The sequence below is a fragment of the Trachypithecus francoisi genome, unplaced genomic scaffold (genome assembly GCF_009764315.1).
Source record: "Trachypithecus francoisi isolate TF-2019V2 unplaced genomic scaffold, Tfra_2.0 Lachesis_group16, whole genome shotgun sequence".
Classification (NCBI taxonomy): Eukaryota; Metazoa; Chordata; class Mammalia; order Primates; family Cercopithecidae; genus Trachypithecus; species Trachypithecus francoisi.
Genome location: NW_022681461.1, coordinates 95,309,523 through 95,328,484, shown reverse-complemented (window position 1 = coordinate 95,328,484; position 18,962 = coordinate 95,309,523). Strand labels below are relative to the sequence as shown.

The 18,962-nt window shown below is 61.5% G+C and overlaps 2 protein-coding genes and 1 long non-coding RNA gene across 3 annotated transcripts; 2 read left to right on the top strand and 1 right to left on the bottom strand.

Annotated features, from left to right (window-relative positions):
- Window positions 1-32: 32 nt before the first annotated feature.
- On the top strand, window positions 33-4,412 carry LOC117099112. The gene is made up of 3 exons (XR_004443695.1): window positions 33-100; window positions 1,149-1,237; window positions 4,213-4,412. It is a non-coding gene; the product is annotated as an uncharacterized LOC117099112 (long non-coding RNA).
- Window positions 2,589-16,786, bottom strand: ANAPC2 (anaphase promoting complex subunit 2). Its single transcript, XM_033238431.1, has 13 exons — window positions 16,564-16,786; window positions 15,628-16,250; window positions 14,197-14,329; window positions 12,834-13,008; window positions 12,195-12,314; window positions 11,646-11,763; window positions 9,440-9,621; window positions 8,558-8,699; window positions 8,223-8,298; window positions 7,952-8,155; window positions 3,498-3,627; window positions 3,027-3,262; window positions 2,589-2,952 (listed from the first exon to the last, which is right to left on the bottom strand). The coding sequence occupies exons 1-13, from the start codon at window positions 16,678-16,680 to the stop codon at window positions 2,740-2,742; spliced, it is 2,469 nt and encodes an 822-aa protein (XP_033094322.1). The 5' UTR covers window positions 16,681-16,786; the 3' UTR covers window positions 2,589-2,739.
- Window positions 16,756-18,488, top strand: SSNA1 (SS nuclear autoantigen 1). Its single transcript, XM_033238441.1, has 3 exons — window positions 16,756-16,926; window positions 17,216-17,415; window positions 17,941-18,488. The coding sequence occupies exons 1-3, from the start codon at window positions 16,875-16,877 to the stop codon at window positions 18,046-18,048; spliced, it is 360 nt and encodes a 119-aa protein (XP_033094332.1). The 5' UTR covers window positions 16,756-16,874; the 3' UTR covers window positions 18,049-18,488.
- Window positions 18,489-18,962: the final 474 nt, after the last annotated feature.

Sequence of the window (18,962 nt, the reverse complement as noted above, 5' to 3'; positions counted from 1 at the left end):
AGGTGGGGGTGGGGGGGCCTCATGGTGCCAGTGTGTCATTTGCCCCTGGGCACCGCGATTCAGGGAGCCACTGACAAAAGCAGCCCTGGGAATGGGACAGGTAGGGTGGACAGAGGCCTGAGAGAACGGCCAGCTCAGGCCTGTTCTGAGGCAGAGGCAGCAATGGGGCTGGCCTGGTCTTACGGGCAGTCCTTCACAGTGGTTTCACCATGTTCAGCAGGATGGTCTCGATCTCCTGACCTCATGATCTGCCCGCCTCGGCCTCCCAAAGTGCTGGGATTATAGGTGTGAGCCACCACACCCAGCCAAGTCCTTCACAGTGAAAGGGGGTGGGCAGCACTCCAGGCCCTGATGTGGGTGCAGTGGCCTGGCAACCTTGGGGGGTGGGCGGTAGGCAGCCGCGGCCTCAGCTCCCTCCCAGCATAAGGACTGCGGCAGCTCAGCGTGTGGGCTGGGCCCCAGCTGGCTGCAGGTCACCTTCCTCCAGAGCCGGGGCAGGAAGGGGCCAAGGAGGGCTAAGCGGGTGGGCTTGCACTCAGCCTCCCTCCCCACTGCTTCTGGGAGGGTCTGGTTCATGCCCTGGCAAAGCTCAGGTCAGAAGGGCTGGTGGCACACAAGGGAATCCCCCATCAACCTGGAAAGGTCTGGGACACACTGGCCACCCCTATCTGAACAGGACCCCAAGCCTTGCCTCCTGGACATCCCCCATCCAAGGCTCCAGACTAAAGGTGTCACTGAAGTTGGAGCCCCAGGGGCTGTTCCCTCTGCTGAAAAGGCAAGCGTTGCCCAAGGAAGTTGACCACAGGCCAGCATGGCCAGGGTTAATTTCAGCCTCCTTCCTGAACCTGCTGTTCCAGGCTGGGAGGCCCCTGCCCTCCCAGCTTCCCCTCCTCTGAACCTGCCAAGCAAACCGCCAGGCAGCAGAAGGAAACACCTGCCCCACAGCCAACCAAAGCCAGGCCTCCTGCCAGCTCAGGACCCATGGGGCGTGGGGTGGGGGGGCAGGGCAGGCACAGCCTGGCCCCAGTGGCCCTGGTCACCAGGGACCCCCTTGCCTATTGACAGACACCCTCCTGCTGGGGTCCTCGGACCTCTGACTTGCTGAGTGACACCATGACCTGACATGCACCTTTTACCCTTGTCTTCAGGACACATCCAGCAATGGAATCCACAGACACAGAACAAAAGGTGTGCCAGAGCCAGGCTGGCAGTGACACCGGACAGGCCAGCCCAACAGGTTTGTATCCTGCTTAAGACAATGGCACACCCAGCCTGGGGCCAGGTGGTGGCCATGGTCAGCGGGATCCAGGCAAGGCCACCGCCTGAGGGGAGACAGTGGGCGTCAGAGCAATCGGGACCCCCCCCACACCAGAATTCAGGAGAGGAGTCCCTCTTTGTGACAGCAGCACAGACAGCCTTGGAGTGAAGTGGAGCAGGTGGCAGGGCCCAGGGCTAGAGAGGAGATACCACACGGGCGGAAGCCACCCTCCTTGGCAGGGCAGAGGCCTGATGGCCAGAGGCTGTGCATCTGACACCTGCCTAATCCCAACCACTTCCTCCTTCAAGCCCCGAGGCAAACAGAGTTCTCCAGAGTCAGGAGGGTGCAGGCATGTCCACAGAGCAGGATGGCTCAAACAGGCCAGATCTGGAGAGGTGGGAGGGTGCTGGGCGGCGGCTGCAGGAGCCCAGGACAGTGGACACGTGGGAACCAGCAAGGGTATTGGGCGGAAGCACTGAAGCCAGGCGCAGCTCACAGCCTGGGAAGGTGCTGCAGCAGGAGCGGGACTCGAGGCGCCAGTTCAAAGGGCCTTTGTCCCCCGGGAGGACGGCACCATCGGGGTGGAACATGTCTGGCCTGGAAATGGCACCTCTAGGAGGCCCAGGTTTTAGCAGCAAAGAGCCCAGAGCTGGACACTAGGGCCCTTGTTCAGTTTTGTGGCATCTCCCTCTCCCAGTGCCAGCCTCTGGGACAGGCCCTGGGCAGCCTGCACACGCATGACCACACATGTGGGGGACACGGAGGCAACCTGCCTTTCCAAGGCACACCTGTGAGGCTGAGCTCTGCGGCCACCCTGCCCAAGTGTGGAGCAGGGGACAAGTGCCCAGTCCCTCTGGCCACCAGGGCATAGCCTTGAGCAGAGCCTTGCTGCCGGAGATGAGGCGTGTTGGCCAAGAGGTCATTTGCCAGCCTAAGCAATTCCAACCAAACCCACGCAACACCCAGCCTTGCCGGAGACCTCCTAGTCTGGCACGTGGGGGTGGGCACAGGCTGAGCAGAGGGTGACCCCAGGGCTCCTTTCAAAGGCCAGAGGCACAGGGATGGAGCTGAAGGTCTGGCAGGTAGCACCAAGCCTCAGGACGTGGCTGCCTAAGCCATGGCCCAGGTGTGACGTGGGCCTTCACACGCGGCTTCCTGAGCACTCGGGCGAGGGCGGCCCGGGAAGCTCTCAGGAGGCTGATTCCCAGTGCAGATGTGTAGGCCTGGGTGGCCCCTCGCCTGCTGCTGAGGAGCAGGCCCTGCCAGGCTGAGAGAGGCCCAGGATAGAGGGGCATCTGGGGGGCCCCACAAAGCCACCAGGATAGAAAAAGATGACCTGACTTGCTTTAATCTGCACACTGTGGGGGGTGGGAGGGGCGTGCCCCTGAGCAGTGCATTCTGGGACACAGGCGGGCAGGGGCTGGCATGGGAGGATGAGAGCACCTGCAGGGCAGCGCCTGGCGGGCAGGTGGGCGGGTGCATCAGCTGCAGTTCTTGGGCAGGCGGTAGACGCCAGCCGAGTAGACGAGCTGCTGGTCCCGCACCTTCTTCTGCAGGTAGCCCTGCAGCTCCTGCAGGTCAATCTCGGCCAGCGCAGGCCCGGTCACCACAAACATGCGGAGCATATTGTAGATACGATCCAGCGAGAGGCTCTCCAGGTTGGTCAGCATGGCCTGGATGTATGTCCAGAAGAGCTGCGGACACAGGCCAGCCCCCATCAGGCACCCGCAGGCCTTCCCCACCGCCCCCCACAGGCCCGCACACGCACCAGCAGCTCCTCCTCCTTCTGGTCAGCCTGGGAGGCCATGCCGGAGTCGCTCTCATCGTCACTGTCCAGGAGCACCATGTTGTCCCGGTCCTGAGGCCGCTCCTCCTCAATGACAGAGAAGGTGCCGGGGGGCTCCTCGCGCAGCACGCCCTGCTGCAGCCACACAGACATCCGCCGCCGTAACAGTGCCACGGGCATCTTCACTGCCTTGCTCAGTTCCTCCAGGGTCCAGCTGGCTGTGTGCAGAGTGAGCGGGACACTGGGCAGACTGGGCACAGGCTGCACCTCCCCTGCCTCCTGTCAGCCCAGAGGTCGGGGGGCTCCCAGACCACCCTGCCTTGCCCGTGGGAAAGGGAAGGGTGCTGCCTGCTGGCGCAGCTGCCCCAAACCACACCCTCACTGGGGAACAGTCCCTCACCCACAGCTGGGCCGTGTGGCCGGGGCAGATTAGCTAGGGGCTGGTGGGCTCACCTTGGTCCTGAAAATACAGCAAGATCACCGCCTGTACCGGGGTGACTGCCACAGACAGCGTGCGGTCAGCCAGCTCCACGTCCATGGTCACCAGGCCCAGGGTGTGCTTCCAACTGAGGGTCCGCATGGCCTAAGGAGGGCTAGGGTCAGCTTGGGCAGCTCGGCTGCAGGGGGCTCAGGCCCATGGGCTCTGCCACCTGGTACTGGGTGAGAAAGGGGCCCCCAAAGCCACCTGCCCCACCCCACTCTGGCAGGCAGGTGAGCAGCCAGAGCACAGGACTGGATGGGGTCCCTACCTGCTCAGCCACCATGAAATGGCAATGGGGCCAGCGTCATAAGGTGTGCCCCGAAAAGGCTGCATCTGCCTCCTAACCCCCAGTGCTTGGAAATGTGGCTGTATTTACAACAGGGTTGATGCAGATATAACTGAGGTCACACTGGAGTGGGGTGCACCCTAATCCAAATGACCAGGGTCCTTCTAAGCAAAGGAAAGATGGGAAGACACAGGTAGGCGGGGAGGCAGCCACACGAAGACAGAGGCCACCTGGAGCAATGCAGCCACAAGCCAAGAAACACCAAGGGCTGTGGCAAACACCAGAAACTGGGGGGCAACGGAGGTCTCTAAGAGGTTTCAGAGGGAACGGGGCCCTGCCAATACCTTCATCTTGGACTTCCAGCCTCCAGAACGAAGACAATCTATTTCTGTTTTGTTAAGCCACCCAGTTTGTGACACTGCGTTACGGCAACCACAAGAAATGAACAGATTTTGGTACCAGGAAGGGCGCTGTGGAAACCCAACACCGAGAACTGTGGCAGCAGCTTTGGAAGCGGGTGATGGGGAGAGGCTGGAAGAACTATGCTGAGGGCCTGCGCGACTGTTGGTAGAAAGGCGTGAAGACAAGCCTGGAAATGGCCGGGAGAGGAGAGCTGCCGGCGTCTTGCAGAACACACACAGCATCACAGACTGGATACCAGCAGCAATGCCGACCCAACAAGTGCTTCCAGTGAGGTCTCAGGTGGCAAGGACTGTGCTACTGGGAACCGGAGGAGGCAGCAGAGAGCTTGGCTGGCTGGTGCTCTACTGCTGGGTGCATGGTGGGGCCTACAGCTGATGAGCCTGGACACTCAGCTGAGGATATTTCCAAGCAGTGTGGCAAGTGCCACCTGGCTTCTCCTTGCTACTTACAGCAGAATACAAGAGGGAAACCATCAGTGAGGCAGGAACCATTAAGCAAAAAGGCACCAGCCCTTGGGGACCTGAAAAATGCTGTACCCAGGCAGCTCTGAGACGTGGCCAAGGGTGTGGTTGGACCAGGGTTTGCTAGAGATGAGATGTGACCTGTGCATCCAACTAACCATCTCAGCAGCAGACAGGGACAGGTGGGGCCTCCGGGAAAGGGCTGTGGATCCACCTGTCTGAGGACTTGGGACACTGGTGAGCTGCATGATAAGCCAACAAGGTGTGTGAGAATTTTATACCATCTGAAGTGCTGCCAGGCTGGACTGAAAGGAAGCCAGGCTCCAAGAGCAGAGCCGCAGAGGCCAAGGCTGAAGCTGACGAGGTGGGGCTGCCCCTGCAGGCCGAGGACGGAGCAGGGAGCCAAAGAGGATGCGCAGGCCTGGAAGTCAACTGGAATTTCAGCTGCTGGGTTTGAACTCACTTGGGACCTGCCAACCTTTTTCCTCCCAGGTTTTCCTTTTGGGGTGGGAATGTCTATGCTTGTCTTACGGTGGAACTTTTGAAACAGATCATCTGTTGCCTGATTTCAGTGTCCCAGCTGGAGAGGAGTGGAGTACACTCCAAGCCTCGCCCGCACCTCGTTTACGTGGTACTTACATGCTGAGATGTGGAACTTTGTGTGGACGATATTTAGATGGGATTTTTGGACTTGGAGTTGATGCTGAAATGGTGAAGATTTTGGGGGCTATTGGGGTTGTCACTTGCACGCTGGAGGGACCCGCCATGGGGCAGAGTGTTATGCACTGAATTGTGCCCCTCGAAAAAAGATACATGAACCCCTAACTCCCAGTGCCTCTGATGGGATCTTATGTGGAAATACGGTCATTAAAGATGTAATTAAAATGACATCACCCTGGAATAGAGTGAGTGTCCTTCTAAGAGGGAGACAGGAACAGAGACACGGGCGACACGGCCGAGACCACAGCAAGGCAGCCACAGGCCCAGGAGCTCCTGGAGCTCCCAGAAGCTGGAAGAGAGGAGGAGGCAGCTTCCCCTAGAGCCGTCGGGGGCCCTGCTGGCCTGTAAGATGGTACGTTTCTTCTAAGCCCCTGGTTTGTGGTACTTTGTGCCGGTGGTACCGGGGCACTGACACACCTGCTCTGTGGGCCAAGGGCTCCTGAGTCCTTCCAGGATCCGGCAGCTCTTAACAGAAACAACCCTCTCTACGGACAGAAAATGGAGGAGGAGTCAGTGGCTTGCCTTGGTCCTAGCTCTGGCTCCAAGGCCGTGACCTCCACAAACGCCACTGGTCAGCCTGCAGCAGGACGGATGCAAGGGCTCAGAAGCAGCCGGCTCAGGGGTAGACGCTGCGGGCTGCATGGCCAGCCAGGTGTCCAGCAAGGTCCCTCGGCCAGGAGCTCTGCTGGTGGGACCCCTCAGCACAGCCCCAGGGCCTTCCTGAGCTACTCCTGTGTCCCACTGAGGTTAAGACAAAGGGCACTGGAGTGTGGCTGTCCCAGCACTTCAGGCCTGAGCAATGGGCAGTGGCTGAGCCATGCCTGGGACCCGAGGCGGGACCCTGGAGGGAGGCCAGTGGGACCTCACCTGGAAGTGGCACTGGAGAGCCTGAGGCAGCCAGAAGGGGCAGGGGAAAGGGACCGAGCACGCAGCCCAGCCACACGGATGATGTGTACCAGAATGCAGCGGGGCACGGTGCCCGCAGGCTCCAGAGATGCCAGGCTGTAGCACAGGCCACAGCTGGAGGTGCAGGGATTGCCAGGGCCCTCCTTTCAACTGGAAGCAGGCGTAAGCCACCCAGACCCCCTCCAGGGCCCTCCTTTCCACCAAGAGCAGGCAGGAGCCACACGGACCCTCCACAAGCTGCAAGGGACACCTGGACTCTTCCAGAGCCAAGCTGAGGCCTGGAGGGAGGCAGCAGGCACTCGCCACCGTGGTCAGCGGCCCGGCCCTACCAGAGCCCTTTAGCCTCCCGCCCTGGGCGCCTCTGCCTGGCCTCCCCTTGTCTGTCTCTGGAAGGAAGCGCACCCCTTGGTACTACCCTGCCCTCCCCTAGGAGTAAGTTCCCTTGGCCGGTCAACACAGCAAGGCCCTCTTACTTGCAAAAGAAAAAAAGAACACACATCTAAGTCCAGCTTTCTTGAGAGCAGACCTGGAGAAGCTGCGGACCCTCCCTTGAACTCAGCCCCACCTGCCAGCCTCCTGGCGGCTCTGTCCTAAGACTGCTCCTCCGGCCCTGGCTGAGGCTGGACAGGCTGAGCCCCTTCCTGGGGCTCCTGGGGCACCTGGGGTTGGGGCCTGCAGCCTGGATGCCGGCTGTGCCCCAGGACCCTCTCCTCACATTTCCCCCGCTGGGGTGCCCAGCTCCCCCCAGTCCTGAGCACTTGCTGGGCATACTGGAGGCCTCACAGGCCCCACACATCACAGTAAAAGCCCTGGAACCTGCCTGTGATGGCTGTCCTAACCCCTTCCTCCCCCAGCCGACACATCTCACCTGACTATGAGCTCAGGGAAAGAACCTCCAAGCCTGGTCCCATCCCTCGGGCTCTGGACGCCTGTCCTGGGACTGCTGGGATCAGCAGTGCTGCCAGGGCATGTGAGCCAAACGTGGCCAACACCATCACTCTGGGCACACTGTCCCCGTGTGCCAGTGACCTCCAGGCCAGGGCTCACTCCTCCACTCCCCACATCTGCTTCCCTCCTATTCCCACCACAGACCCACAGACCCAGTCCTCAAGCACCGCTGGAGCCTGCAAAGGTAGTTCTCGAGGAAACGGACCTGGAGAAGGGGGCAGGGCTGCAGCCCTGGGAGTCAGGTGTGCTCGGGAGCGCTGCCCTGGGCAGAGGGCAACCCTGGCTCCCCGGCTGCCTCCCTGCAGTGACACAAGGCACCCCAAGCCCTGGTTCAGAGAGGCAGAGGACGGATGGTGAAAGAGGAGGAAACGCTCAGAGGGCAGGGCCTGCTGTGGCCACAGGGGTCCCCGTAAAGCAGTCAAGAGACCTGGGCCCAGCACAGCCGGCCCAAGCTCCTGTGGCCACAGGGACTCTCGCTCACAGGCGCACAGGGTTGCTGCGAGGAAGGCGGATGGAGTGTGGGCCAGACCCACTCCCTCTCCTGCAGGGGTGACTGCGAGACGGGACCAACCCAGAGACACTCGGGTGACAACGGGGCGGCCACAGGTATCAGGCTGCTGGGAGCCCCGCAGCGCGGGATGGGGGTGCCGAGGGCCCATGGGGCGGCCCAGCATGGAGGTACCTTGAGCTGCTCGTACTTCTTGCAGTAAGCCTCCAGGGCTGCCCTGATGTCCTCAGGGACCTCGAGCTTCTCGTCCTTGAAGGGTGGCCAGAACTCACTGGACAGGATGACAGCGTAGACCCCGAACGGTGGCTGCTCCTCCGCCGGCCGCTTCTCGTCCTCCTCCCGGATGTTGGCGTTGATGCGGCGGGAGTCCGCCATGTCCTGAGGAGGAGCCAGTGTCACGGGGGACCTGTGGGGCGGCCGGGCAGCGGGCGGGGCTGGGACCCACCTTCAGCATGACCTCGCAGAAGTGCATTGGGGCCTCGCCAAAGCGCAGCTTCAGCAGCTCCACGTTGCGGATCTCCCTGGAAAGATGGGCGTCTGGGCAGGGTGTCGCGGTGAGCCCCAGCCCCAAGGAGCACCTGTAGCAGGGCACGGGGGTGCCCCCCAGGCAGAGCAGGGGTCCTGTGTGGGCACCCCGATGGCTAGCACACCTCCAGCCAGGAGTGGGGGCGGAAGCACAGCTCCAACCAGGCCCCAGGCACGGGATCAGGGCCCTGTCCCGACAGAGGCTTGGCAAAGGCCCTGGTACCCCGGAGATGACCAGCACATCGTGGGCCTCACCGCTCAGGGCTGAAGCTGAACTGGTGCAGCAGGCGGTCGGCCAGCAGCGAGCGGTACTCGTTGATAAAGAGGTCTTTGCTGCCGTAGATGCTGACCAGCAGGCTGATGATATCTGATGAGCGCCTCTTGGAGCTCGACTTCCCTGGCACGGTGGGGGCAGGGGTGTCACCTGACAGGCACCGGGGCAAGGACAGGACCACCCCCCTCCCAACCCGCCCAGCCAGACAGCACAGCCTGGCAGGACTCTTCCTGAAGGCCCTCGAGGCTGGGAGCAGCCCAGCGCCTCCCGGGAGACCTGGAGTCAGGTCCTGTAGCAAAAGCTTCAATCCCCAGCCCCTCCCACCTCACAGGGACCTCCCGGGACCCCCATGCAGGCTTAGGGGACAAGCCAAAGGTCCTGGGGTTTTCCTCTGAAACTAAAGATGTGTTGAAGACTTACCATCTGTGCCAGGGCAGGGGCCAGGCCTGGGCCCCACAGCCCTCAGAGCCCTCGCCGACGAGGGCCAAGCACAGATGGGCTCTGAGCAGGAGCTGGCACCCTAACAGGACTCTGAGGCCAAATCAGTCTGGGGCTCAGGGGCCACCCACATCTTCACTCCTCTGCCAGGTGCAGTAGCAGGGCAGGAACACCCCACAGCTCACAAGCAGTGTGAGGCAGGGCATCCCCCACAGCCAGTGACCAGCCACGGAGGAACACAGCCCATCACGGGCCTGCCCAGGCCGGCGGGGGGGTGGAGCATGGCCCTGACCTTTGACACCCTCAAGCCTCTGGGACACTGGCCACACCTGACACAGCCAAGCTCTGTGACAGAGATGAGTCCAGAGCAGACGGCCTGGCTGAAGCCCCCACCCCGCTGGTGAAAGGGGCTGTGCGGGGCTGACCTGGATCGGCATCCACGGGGTCCGGGACCCAGTCCTCCGGCTCGCCCGAGTCATCCTCACTGTCCTGGCCTGTCTCCAGGCTTGCAGGGTCGGTCTTGGACAGCTCAACAGCCAGGTCCCCTGTCCCGTCCGAGTCCCCTGTCAGCCCGGCCACAATCTGCCGCACCGTGTCCTCCCGTGTCCTGCCGATGTGAGTGCTGCTGTGGTCCACAGTGTGGACACCCTGCGTGCACCTCCCACCACTCACCCCAGTCCCAGCCCCATCTAGGCCAGCACCACCGACCCTGCCTCTACACTCAGTGTGACAGGCTGTGTATTAAAGACAGGCCCGTCAGACTCCTTAATAACAAATAAAGCCAACACTACACGGGAACAGCAGGAGCTGCGAGAGCACTCCCAGCACTTAGGGACACTGAGCCAGGAAGACTTAGGCCCAGGTGTCCGAGGCTGCAGGGAGACAGGATTCTGCCTCCACACTCCGACACAGCAAGAGCCTGTCTTGGAAAAAAAAAAAAAAAAGGCCAGGTGGGGTGGCTCACGCCTGTAATCCAGCACTTTGGGAGGCCGAGGCGGGCAGATCAGGAAGTCAGGAGATCGAGACTATCCTGGCTAACACAGTGAAACCCCATCTCTACTAAAACTACAAAAAAAAATTAGCTGGGCGTGGTGGCGGGCACCTGTAGTCCCAGCTACTGCAGAGGCCAAGGCAGGAGAATGGCGTGAACCCAGGAGGCAGAGCTTGCAGTGAGCCGAGACTGCGCCACTGCACTCCAGCCTGGGCGACTCTGTCTCAAAAAAAAAAAACAAAAGAACTGGCCCTTGGCCAGGCGCGGTGGCTCAAGCCTGTAATCCCAACACTTTGGGAGGCCGAGACAGGCGGATCACAAGGTCAGGAGATCGAGACCATCCTGGCGAACACAGTGAAACCCCGTCTCTACTAAAAATACAAAAAACTAGCCGGGCGAGGTGGCGGGCGCCTGTAGTCCCAGCTACTTGGGAGGCTGAGGCAGAAGAATGGCGGGAACCTGGGAGGCGGAGCTTGCAGTAAGCTGAGATCCGGCCACTGCACTCTAGCCTGGGCGACAGAGCAAGACTCCGCCTCAAAAAAAAAAAAAAAAAAAAAGAACTGGCCCAGAGTGCTGACGAGTTACTGGGTGCAGCACACCAACACAGTACATGTATGCATACATAACAAACCTACACGTTGTGCACATGTACCCTAGAACTTAAAAAAAAAACAAAAAAGGCCGGGCGCGGTGGCTCAAGCCTGTAATCCCAGCACTTTGGGAGGCCGAGACGGGCGGATCACGAGGTCAGGAGATCGAGACCATCCTGGCTAATACGGTGAAACCCCGTCTCTACTAAAAATACAAAAAACTAGCCGGGCGAGGTGGCGGGCGCCTGTAGTCCCAGCTACTTGGAGGCTGAGGCAGGAGAATGGCGGAAACCCAGGAGGCGGAGCTTGCAGTGAGCTGAGATCTGGCCACTGCACTCCAGTCCGGGCGACAGAGCGAGACTCCGCCTCAAAAAAAAAAAAAAAACAAACAAACAAAAAAACAAAACAAAACAAAAAAAAAAAAAGAAAAAAAAGGTAACGATGTATCTTCTGAAAAAGAAAAAAAAAAGGAACTGGCCCAGAAGCCAGGCCAGTTACAGCCACAAAGCACCAAACAAGTCCAGATAGGCGCCAGATTCCCACCGGCTCCTACTGCTCGGCTTCTGGGGTCCACCGCGCCTGCCAGCCCTGAGCCAGGGCCCCTGCAACCCCTGAGGAATTTCCAGGCAGCCAGGTCAAGGTCCTCATTCCAACACATTCTCCACTGAACAACCCCGGGCAGTTCCTTGTTGTGGGAAAGGCTGGGACAGCACAGAGCCCACTCTCCTTGCCTGGTCAGCCTGGGGGGCTGGTCAGCACCAAGGCGAGGCCAAGTAGAAGAGATTCTCTCTGTACTGGAGAGGAGGAGGCAGAGGAAGGGCTGTGGTGGGCCTCTGGCAGCTGCACGCAGAGGGCACGGTGACACCGTGTGACACTGGCACGGGCAAGAGGAAAGGAAAGAGCCCTGGGCCTGATCCTGTGCCCTCCCCCAGCTGGGGGAGACCTTGTGTCCTGAGGGCTGAGCACACCCTCTGGCTGCCCCCAGGACCACAAGGAGCTCAGCAGGATGCCGGGGGTCCCAGTGGCTCCTGGGCCAGCTGCGGCCCTCACCTCAGGTAGCGGCGGATAGGCTCACAGGCGACCTCCAGGATGACCATGGAAGGGTCCAGCACACGCAGTGCCTTGATGGCAGAGATGTAGAGGGTGATGATGTCACACGTGTTGACGCCTACAGCCAGGGCAGAGGCCAGCAGTCATGCAGTGCCCAGGACCACAGCCTCCCAGGGGCCAACGCCCAAGTAGACAGCTGGCCATGCCAGTCAGGTGGTCCACAGGTCCCCACTACAGCCTTGTTCCCTTGTCCCCCCATCCCCATCTCTACCTGCTCACAGGCACTGCCCTGCAGGGTGGTCTGCTCTGAGAGAATTAAGTCTCATCACCTCAGACCTACCAGTCAGTCCCGACTCCTTTCAAAGAAGAAACAAGCAAGCTGATGGGCACTCAAGATCCCCTAAGGACCTCGCCAACTGCTTCTCAACCCATTTCTTCCTTAGACCTCCAAGTCCAGGGCTAGCAGACTGGGCCCCAGGCTCCCTGGACATGGGCACCCTGGTGAGTGTCTAAGCCCCGAGCGCTGGGCAGCCGGGCAGCACACAGCACCTGGATGCAGGAGCCGAGTCTCCAGGGCAGCCTTGAGGGACACGAGCAGCTGCTGCCTCTGGTCTGTCCTCTCCAGGCAGTACTTGAGGTCCTCGATGGCTGGCCGGGAGTCGGGAAAGTCTACAAGAAGAGGAACATCTCTCAGGGACAGACACAGACGTGCGTGCACGTGCGGGCTGGCGCAGGGTGTGTGCAGTGTGTGAGAGGACATGCGCTTGCCAGTCCCAGGAAGATGATGAGACCACCTGCTAGGCACCAGACGTCTCCCCGGACACTTTGGCGTGCTGATGCATTTGACCACAATGCCACAGGGTGGATAGAGCAACACCCAGGGGCCAGTCCCCAGCAAGAGCCAAGAACAAGGGAGAACAGCAGTGGACACCTAGAAGCACTGTCCAGCATCTGCCACAACCGCCCTAATCCAGGCACAGAGGACGCCCGCGGTGGGGAGGGTCCCAGCCCTGCCCAGTGCACCCCCCTGCAAGAGCGACAGCGAAGGCACAGGGAGCCCAGACTCTGACACAGAAGAGACACGGTGAAGGCACAGGGAGCCCAGACGCAGACACAGAGGAGATACGGCGAAGGTCCTAGGAAGGCTCCCCAGACAGGAGAGAGGACCCCGAGGCCGGGGCGGACAACCTCGGATGATGCTGAAGAGCTCCTCGATGCGCAGGCTGGCGTAGATGCGGTAGAAGAACCTTTGCACGTGGCAGCGCCAGCGGCGCAGGGTGTTGCCGGCCTCAGGAGACGCAGGCCTGGCGGGGCCGTCCTGCAGGAACACCTTGCCGAGCCAGCCGACCACCCGCTCGATCCACTGTCAGGAGAACACTAGCGTGAGCTGTAGGAAGGCATGGTGAGCCCCAGGCTGACTCACAGGCTGGGAGGAGCCTCGCAGCCACCCACTCTGTCGGCCAGGACCGAGGGGAGCCCGAAGGCCACCTGTGTCTGGAGGCGGAAGCACATCAAAACCCGCAGGGTGGGGGATGGCCCAAAAGGCGATGTCCCGGCCCCCCTGCGGTCTTCATGCCCCTCACACGCACTAGTGCCCACACTTATCACTGGCAACAGCAGCCCTAGCATGAGACGTGACGGACACACATGGCCTGTGCGCTGTGCCTGGCGGGCACATTTGCCCCCACTTAAATGGATAAACACGCCCTTGAGACCAAACATGTGACCAGCCCCCACTCCCCCGCCATGCAGACGACACCGCACATCACAAGAGCGTCTCTGAGTGAGCACAAACCCCTAGACGGCAATTCCACCGCGGGGGCCCAGGCGTGCACACATCCCACAGACCTGCTACCCAGTGACAAGACCGCATGGATGTTCACCCTCTCCACCCTACTGCCCACTCTTGCCCACCGCTGTGGGGACGCCCTCTCTCTTTGAAAGCCTGACATCACAGCCAATCTGCACCTCAGTAGGTGGACTCTGAAGCACTGAGGAAGGGACAGGTGACATGTGGGAACAGGGTAGGGGGACCCACATGGGTGGGCCCAGCTCCCCTATGGCCCTGGGAGTCCACAGCAGAGCCCCAGACCACACCCCAACAGTGCAGATGCCTGGAGGCCCCGTGGGAGGGTGTCTCGTGCCCACTGTGGTGCGGGCTGGCTGTAGGTCAGTCCATGAAGGACCGGCCAAGCAAGTCCACACTCAAGTAGGGCAGCAAACAGTTCGAGAAGGGGGTCCATTCACTGGCCCTTCTGGTGGGCCCGGCTTCGTCACACCTGCCTGGGGCAGCCCCTGGGGACCCTGGCCCGGTATTGCCTGCAGCCATGGGATTCTGAGCAGATCTGGTGAGTGCACCTCAGGTGTGTCCTCGCTGTCACCAGGGCCCAGAAGTACTGGTCTCTACCCGACATCAAGACAGCTCCAGCCACCACCCGGTCCGGGCCCATCCAGGCCTCCACGCTCTGGATGCTTCTGAAGCCAGGTGTCAGGTTTGCCAGAAACCTACTCCCGTCCCCAGCGGGGCACAGCTCAAAGGAGGGGCCCTCACCTTGTGGAACTCACGCAGGAAGGAGCGCTCGTACTCGCCTCGGCAACGGTCCTCCATCCTCTCCCGGGTCACCTGGTGCAGGGTGGTGGTCACAGCCTCGGCACTGACCCGCTCCAGCAGACTGAGCCTATGTCTAGAGAAGAGTCCTAGCCATGGGGCACCCACAGCACACACCGGCCCCTCTAGCCCAGAACAGCCCCATGCCAGGATGGTCCTGCCTGTAGAGTGCATGCAGCACACACACGGACACCCCCACACCCAGCACGCACCTCCCCACAATCCTCAGCTGTGGGGGCCACTGTGCCTGCCAGCCCCGAACCAAGGCCTCTGCGACCCCTGAGGAATTTCCAGGCAGCCATGTCAAGGTCCTCATTCCAACACGTTCTCCACTGAGCAGCCCTGGGGAGTGTCTGTTCCTCGTCAGGGGAAAGGCTGGGACAGCACAGAGCCCACTCTCCTTGCCTGGCTGGCCTGGGGCGCTGGTACCAAAGGCTTCAAGTAAGCCACTCGGAGCACAGAGCACTCCCAGGCTCCGCTGTCCCTGCCCAGCTGGCCTCTGTCCGGGTAGGGACACTGGACTTCCCCATGTGATCAGTGGCAGCAGGCGTGGCTGTCAGGGGCCCTACCCTTATCTCCTAGGATCACCTCTGAAACGACATCCAGTTGCACTGCTGCCCTGGCCCCAGAGACACAGATGCCACTGTTTGTGCCTTTCAGTGCAGTCTCTGGTCTACAGCGGCAAAAGGACTCCAGAGGAGAATGAGAAAGGTTGCTGTGTCACTTTTGCTGGGATGAGCCCAACAGAAGCCCTTCATGGTCACCCTGACCTCTGCCAGCAACAGGACCACTCCTTTAGTCTACCTAAGACCTCTCAAATAGCTGCATGGCTATACCTCTGTTCAATGTGACAAAGGCACCACAAATGGCCGAGGGTGTGACAATTCCTAGAGGACTACAACAGCACCTGTCTCTCACAACAAAACCCTCTCCTCTCCAGAGAACCAGACAGGAGACTGCTTGCCCTCACGTGACCTGATCTCCCTGGAGAGAAGCAGCAGCAAGCTTCTGTTCACAATTACAGGGCAAGGAATGTTGACGAGGGTGAGAATCATTCCTTGCCCCAAGGTCGACAAAAGGCACAGTGGAATTCTGTAGAGTCCAGGAAGTTTGGAGTTGCTAAGAAATTTGCTGCTGCAGACAACAAGCCGCATAGGGCCTTACCACGGGCAAGGCATGAATCCGTGGGACTGCAGGTGAGTGACAAAAGAGAGACACCTGTGTCCAGGACACACTGCACAGGAATCCCTGGGACTCTCTCTCTGTCATGTTCCTGGTTATCAGGACGGCTCACCAGCTTTCTGCAGAGGCCAGCTGGACCCAGGGGAGCAACCAGAAGGAGCGAGAGCACGGCCATCAGGACAGACTACTCACAAGACCTGGCTGAGCTGATGAAACTGCTCCAGAGCCTGGCGACACCAGCACTGTTGCTTGTCACTGCTGCACCCTGCACACAGCGGGCTCTGCAGGAGCCGGTAGTACCGGCGACGGGCATACCGGCTGTCCAGCTCCCCCTCCAGTTCCGGGTCTGTGCCCCCTTCCCCCTTCCTCTTACTCTGCATATAGACTCTCAAGAAGCACCCATACAGACGCTGGATCATCTCTTGGAAGGTTCTGGGGGTACTAAAAAACAAGACTCCGCGCAACATAGTGTGGACTTTTTCTCGCAGCCCCTGAGCACCGGTGCCCATCAGCAAGCCCAGGCGAGTCCATTTCTCCAGCAGCTCTAGGCTACGCAGGTAGGGATCCAGGCGGCTCTCCAGCAGGCCAAAAGCGTCAAGGAGCAGCAGAAGGCACTGGGGCTCATCCGCAGAGTTCTCGCATTGAGAGATGGCATTCCAGAACTCAGGGGAGATGTTGGCCTGCAGATCGTTCTGCAGCACCTCTACGAACCACTCCTCCAGGACCGAGTGCAGGCCGTGGCCCCTCAGAACCTCCACCGCCGCCCGGAGCTCCTCTTCCTTTGGCGGGACTGCACCGCTGGTCCGGGAAGACACCTGGAGCGCAGAAAACCGTGAAGCGAGGGGAACACAACATAGAGGTGGGGAGAGGCGGGGAAGGGAAAAAGCTGAGGGGTAGGCTGTAAAAACTCCGCTGCCCCCTGTCCGTGGTGTCCGGACGTTGGGCCGAATTCTAGGGAAGGGCTGCCAGCGGAGCTGAACGAAATGAAACGGAAAGGTGGTGGAAAGTGGCAGGACAGGGCAGAGGCGGATGACGGACAGAGCTGTATGAACCCGAGGGTGGCCGCCCCAAAGCGCATAGGGTCCCGGAAACTCCGCGCGGGGCCGCCGCTCTCTTCCCAGGCCTCACCAGCCCCAGCGCAGCCGGCGGCACCAGGCCGGTGCTCACGGTATTCCAGGCCACTAACAACTCCTGTCCGGGCCGGGAGTCGCTGTCCCCCTCCGCCCCCACAACTGCCGCCGCCATCTGCAGCCACCGGCTCCGAGATCCCCTCGGCACGGCGCGAGGCGATGACGCACGTCTGCACGCGCAGCCATGACGCGCACAAGGCGCTCAGCGATGACGCGCTAGTTCGGCGCGCCGTCAGGGAGTCGTGCGCAGGCGCGGACAGCGCTGGTTCCGCGGCGGTTGGGGTGGCGGGGCCCCCGGCGGCGTTGACCATGACCCAGCAGGGCGCGGCGCTGCAGAACTACAACAACGAGCTGGTCAAGTGTGAGCGGCGCAGCCGGGACGGGGAGGTCGGGAGGGCCGCAGGGCCGGGTTCCTGGCTCGCAGCGGGGTGCCCCTGGACCCGCCTCGCTGCGGGCATCGCGCGGCTGAGCAGAGCCCTCCGTGCCGGGGGCTGGGTGTCCGTGGCCCCGAGCCCTTGCTGGCTCGCAGGCCCCGCGCCGGGTGCTCGGGGGTGGTGCCTGACTCTGGCTTCCTCGGGTGGAAGGAGGCCCGCCCTCCGCCGCCGCGCTCGTGCCCTGGGCCCACAGCGCCGCCCCTCCCGGCTCCCCAGGCATAGAGGAGCTGTGCCAGAAGCGGGAGGAGCTGTGCCGGCAGATCCAGGAGGAGGAGGACGAGAAGCAGCGACTGCAGAATGAGGTGAGGCAGCTGACAGAGAAGCTGGCCCGCGTCAACGAGAACCTGGCACGCAAGATTGCCTCTCGCAACGAGTTCGACCGGACCATCGCGGAGACGGAGGCCGCCTACCTCAAGGTGGAGCTCGGGAGGCCAGGCGGAGCATCAGGGGATAGCTGCGGCAGGGGTGTAGCCGCGGCAGGGCGTCAGGACCGCCTGGGGCTCCCAGCTGTGGGCAGTCTGTGCCTCGCTGGCATGTCGGGCAGGGGCAGCGTGGCCAGGCCCATTGAGGAACCCAGGCTGCTGCGGGAGTGACCATGGGGCTGTCTGGGGGGCCTGGGGCATCCTGGGTCCTGGTCTTCATCCGGTTCTCGCTAGCCATGTGGTTCTTTCTGCTTAGAGTGTGAAGAGCCACGTCTTGGGCCAGTGCTAACCCAGCCTGGCTTTGAGGGTGGGGAGGAAGTGTTTTGGGTCAGATTCAGGAGGGAAGAGGGTCCTGTCACCCCATCTGCCAGTCCCCTTGGGCTTCCGCCTTCCCCCGCACAGGATCCCTTGGCTACAGCACCCACAGCCAGGTCCCAGAACCTGAGTGTGAGGACAGCTGGGGCTTAGGACCTTCCCAGCAGGTGACCAGCAACAACTTTCTCACTTCTCTGGCCCCAGATTCTGGAGAGCTCCCAGACTTTGCTCAGCGTCCTCAAGAGGGAAGCTGGGAACCTGACCAAGGCTACAGCCTCAGACCAGAAAAGTAGCGGTGGCAGGGACAGCTGACCAGACCACGGGCAGGGCCTGCCTCCGTGCGCCCCTCAGCTCAGCCCCGGCAAGTCTGTCCTCAGAGCGTCTTTGTTCTTCACGACAGCAGCTGCCTTCCCTCACTGTCTCCGGTGCCGAGAGGGGCGGCTGCCAGCCTCTACTGGCATCATTGACAAGCCAGGGCACAGCTCACCCGGGGGCTTCGTGATCACACGGGCTATGGGGATGGTGGGCTCTGGTTAGCTCTGCAAAGGGCCTGTCTCTGTGGCACCCATACTCCTGCCCTGCCAGGGAGGCCCTGGTTGTCTGAGCACCATGGGGGCCCCCTCAGCTTGTCCCTCCTCAGCCAGCAGAGGCCCAGGGCAAGGGACAGGGGTTCTCCTTCACCCCAGAACCCAAACCTCAGGCCTCACCCCTGTGGTCTGTGATTATCAATAAAGATTATCTTTGTAAAGGTCCATGCCAGCCTGCTGCTTGCCCGTGTCAACAGCGTGGGGCTGCCAGACGCCCGCAGAGCCAGAGCCTGAGGCTCCCCCTTGGGAAAGGAGGGAGGAGGCGTCTGGAGTGGTCTCCCTGTGACTGCCCAACTAGCCTCAGGGACACCGCTGAGGGTGCCCACCCTGCCCAGGCCAGCGCCCCCCTCAGCCCTCCCCAGCAGGGCCGCTGGTCCTCTTCCCCTGACTGGCCCACGGCTCACCCTCCTCTCAGGAGCTCTGCTCGCTCGTCCTGTTGTCTGCCACACCCTAGTGTCCAGCATAGGACCCAGCGCAGAGAGACAGCTAGGGATGCCAAGCATATCCAGCAGCTGCCTCAGACTCAGGTCCCTCTCAGCAAGGACTGGGGGGCTTCACACCCCCCACCCCCGCCAGTTCCTCCGTTGCAAGTCCTGCTTGGCCTGATGACACCACTGCTGCCACCAGGCCCTGCTGCCC

What these genes read in the sequence shown, in the direction of transcription:
- SSNA1 (XM_033238441.1), top strand. Translation starts at nt 16,875, where the DNA reads ATGACCCAGCAGGGCGCGGCGCTGCAGAACTACAACAACGAGCTGGTC. An exon ending in CAACAACGAGCTGGTCAAGT is followed by an intron (nt 16,927 to 17,215) that starts GTGAGCGGCGCA and finishes CCGGCTCCCCAG; the next exon opens with GCATAGAGGAGCTGTGCCAG. An exon ending in CGGAGGCCGCCTACCTCAAG is followed by an intron (nt 17,416 to 17,940) that starts GTGGAGCTCGGG and finishes CTCTGGCCCCAG; the next exon opens with ATTCTGGAGAGCTCCCAGAC.
- ANAPC2 (XM_033238431.1), bottom strand. Translation starts at nt 16,680, where the DNA reads ATGGCGGCGGCAGTTGTGGGGGCGGAGGGGGACAGCGACTCCCGGCCC. An exon ending in GACTCGGCTCCTGCATCCAG is followed by an intron (nt 11,764 to 12,194) that starts GTGCTGTGTGCT and finishes CCCTGGCTGTAG; the next exon opens with GCGTCAACACGTGTGACATC. An exon ending in AGAAGTACGAGCAGCTCAAG is followed by an intron (nt 3,628 to 7,951) that starts GTACCTCCATGC and finishes AGCCCTCCTTAG; the next exon opens with GCCATGCGGACCCTCAGTTG.